The sequence below is a fragment of the Tupaia chinensis genome, unplaced genomic scaffold (assembly GCF_000334495.1).
Source record: "Tupaia chinensis unplaced genomic scaffold, TupChi_1.0 Scaffold141469_1, whole genome shotgun sequence".
Lineage (NCBI taxonomy): Eukaryota > Metazoa > Chordata > Mammalia > Scandentia > Tupaiidae > Tupaia > Tupaia belangeri.
Window position 1 is genome coordinate 561,546 of NW_006201331.1, and position 2,486 is coordinate 564,031.

At 52.9% G+C, this 2,486-nt stretch overlaps 1 protein-coding gene across 1 annotated transcript in view; it reads right to left on the bottom strand.

The window, feature by feature from the left end:
- Nucleotides 1–2,486, bottom strand: part of LOC102495824 (keratin, type II cuticular Hb3) — an 8,122-nt gene that overhangs the window by 5,449 nt on the left and 187 nt on the right. Inside the window, 2 exon segments of the mRNA XM_006163170.2 lie at nucleotides 26–144; nucleotides 2,275–2,486. The exon segment at nucleotides 2,275–2,486 is cut by the window's right edge and continues 187 nt beyond it. Coding sequence (XP_006163232.2) covers nucleotides 26–144; nucleotides 2,275–2,486 — 331 coding nt within the window.

Below are 2,486 nucleotides of genomic sequence, written 5' to 3' on the forward strand. Positions count from 1 at the left end.
GGCCTCCACACACTCGGCCTCCCGCCTCGGCGTCTCGATGTAGCCCTCGAACAGCGGCTCCAGGTTGCTCTCGCAGCACTTGCGGTTCTGGTAGAACTGCCACTTGGTCTCCAGCAGCTTGTTCTGCTGCTCCAGGAAGCGCACCTGCCGCCCAGAGGAACAGCCTGAGAAACTCTCGTTGCAGAATCAGAGTACAGGACGGGGTACCAGCACCAGGGCCTGCAAGCCCCCACCTCGAAGACTCAGCATCCCCTGGTGGGGCTATGCCATCACTCTCAGATCCACACGTCTGAATCAGCTCACCCCCCTGGGAGTCCTTGAGAGCTAACTTCAATCTCTTCCGAACCAATGTATGTGGTGACATGGAAAGGCTTCATCCACAGAGTCCAGACTGCTGCCACTTGCTCAGTTGTGTCCTGGACAAAGCACTTGCTCTCTGCAAAGTGGGAGTTTCAAGCCCCCTCGCTGTAGGGGTTAGCAAGTCCTGGTGGGGAAAGTCGCCCTTGCCAGCTACTGCACCAAGTCAGGTGTGATGGATCATTAGAGTGCAAATGAGCAGGCCGCCTTTTTAGGAAGGCAGGCTGTAAAAGCTGAATAAAGTATGTGCCAATCATTCCACCCCTACAACAACAGCATAATTAGAATAATAGTTACCTGGGATATTAGCGTAACAGTACCCTGTGCTTTAACACCTTCATTTTACAGCAATTGGAGACCAGAGGCCTGACTGCCAGAGCTCTCACAGTGGCAGAGAAAGGGCTCAGGTCTTGCCCTGCACTGGGTGCTGAGGGTCTTCTCTCTGTGCTATAATTATGGACTATTGGGCCCCCCAAAAAATGTCACATCTATCTCCCTGCCAGGAGGTTGGCCCACTGTCCCCTCAGATTTTTTTCGTCTAATAACTCAGCCACATCCCCTAAGTCCTTTCTTATGCTACCCTTGGTCTCTTTCTATTAGAAGTTCCAGATTATTGGGGAACCAGCAGTTAGTGTAATGGCTATGTCGCTAGACTCCCATGTAGTCGACCGCAGTTCGCGTCCCGGACCCGGTGGCTTAAAACTCACGCCGGGCACGTGTGCGTGCATGCCCAAGATCCCGAGAGGAGAATGGAGGAGAAGGGATTGCGGCGTGACCATCCCCCCTCGGGGGGTGATTTCTCGCTTTCTGTCTCTATGTCTCTCTCTGTCTGGCGAACACACGTGCTCTTCAGCGATAAAAAAAACCTCTCCAAAAAAAAAAAAGAAGTTCCAGATTTTTTTTTCTTCCTTTTTTTATGGGAGAGGTTTTTGTTATAGGGCATGCATGCGTGCTCGCCAGAAAAACAGAGAGAGACAGAGAGACAGAAAGCGAGAAATCACTCCCCAGGGGGGATGGGCCATACTGCAATTCCTTCTCCTCCATTCTCCTCTTAGAGGATCTGGGGAACACACGCATATGCGCCTAGTTTAAGCCACTGGGTCTGGGACTCGAACAGTGGTCGACTATATGGGAGTGCAGCAACGTAGCCATCACGTCATCTGCTGATCCCTCTTCCTGTTTGGTATCTATCTATCTTCCTGATGTGTCTTCTCACCTGAGGTTAGCTCTGGAGAGTTCTTCCCAAACCCACAACCCTTTTCTTATTCTTTCTCCCAGCTCCTGGAATCACTGCCACATGATGGCTGCCTGGATTTGGTAGAGAAGCTGGCTACAGACTTAAACTGGATGCTGACTGCAGACGCTTTCAACAGAGTCCAGACTGTGTTCTGCCTCCCTGGAAGGCCCCTGAGGGTAGAGACCATGTCTATGGCTCGGTCCTGGATCCGGAGCCTGGCGCAGGGGCTGGACAAACTACTCTGGCTCCCGGTCAGTGGCCAAGTTACCACACAAGTGGAAGCAGCTCTGCACAACCATGAGCTCCACGTCCAGGTAGTCCTCCACCTCCGCTCACTAACCCTGCTCCTGACATAGCAAGCGCTTCTTTGCCATGCAGGTAGTTATGGGGCACCACATGGCCCACATCGTGGCGCTTTGTTTATGTGGCAATGCTATCTCCCAGCACTAAAAGCTCTGCCCCTAGTTCTGCTAAGGTGTTTTTAGTTTGTCTCCCCTAGTAGAGCCATTCCTCCTGATCCTATTCTTGTCTTTCTATCTGAGTTCTAGAAATATGACTATCTTTCCCTTGGCCTGGGAGCTTCCACTGGCAAGTGCTTGTTGTTGATTCCCGTGTTTGTACCTAGCCTGAGTCCTGAAAATGAGTAGGAGTTCAGGAATGGTGCGATCCAGGACACCCACCTTGTCGATGAAGGCCGCAAACCTGCTGTTGAGACACTTGATCTGCTCCTTCTCCTCATGCTTCACGCACTGGGCACTGGGGTCGATCTCCAGGTTGAGGGGCGCCAGGAGGCTCTCATTGACCGACACGGTGGTGATGCAGGGGGGGCTGGGCCCGCACACACCGCCGGAGCGGTAGCCGAAACGGCGTCCACAGGAGCCAGCGCGGAAGC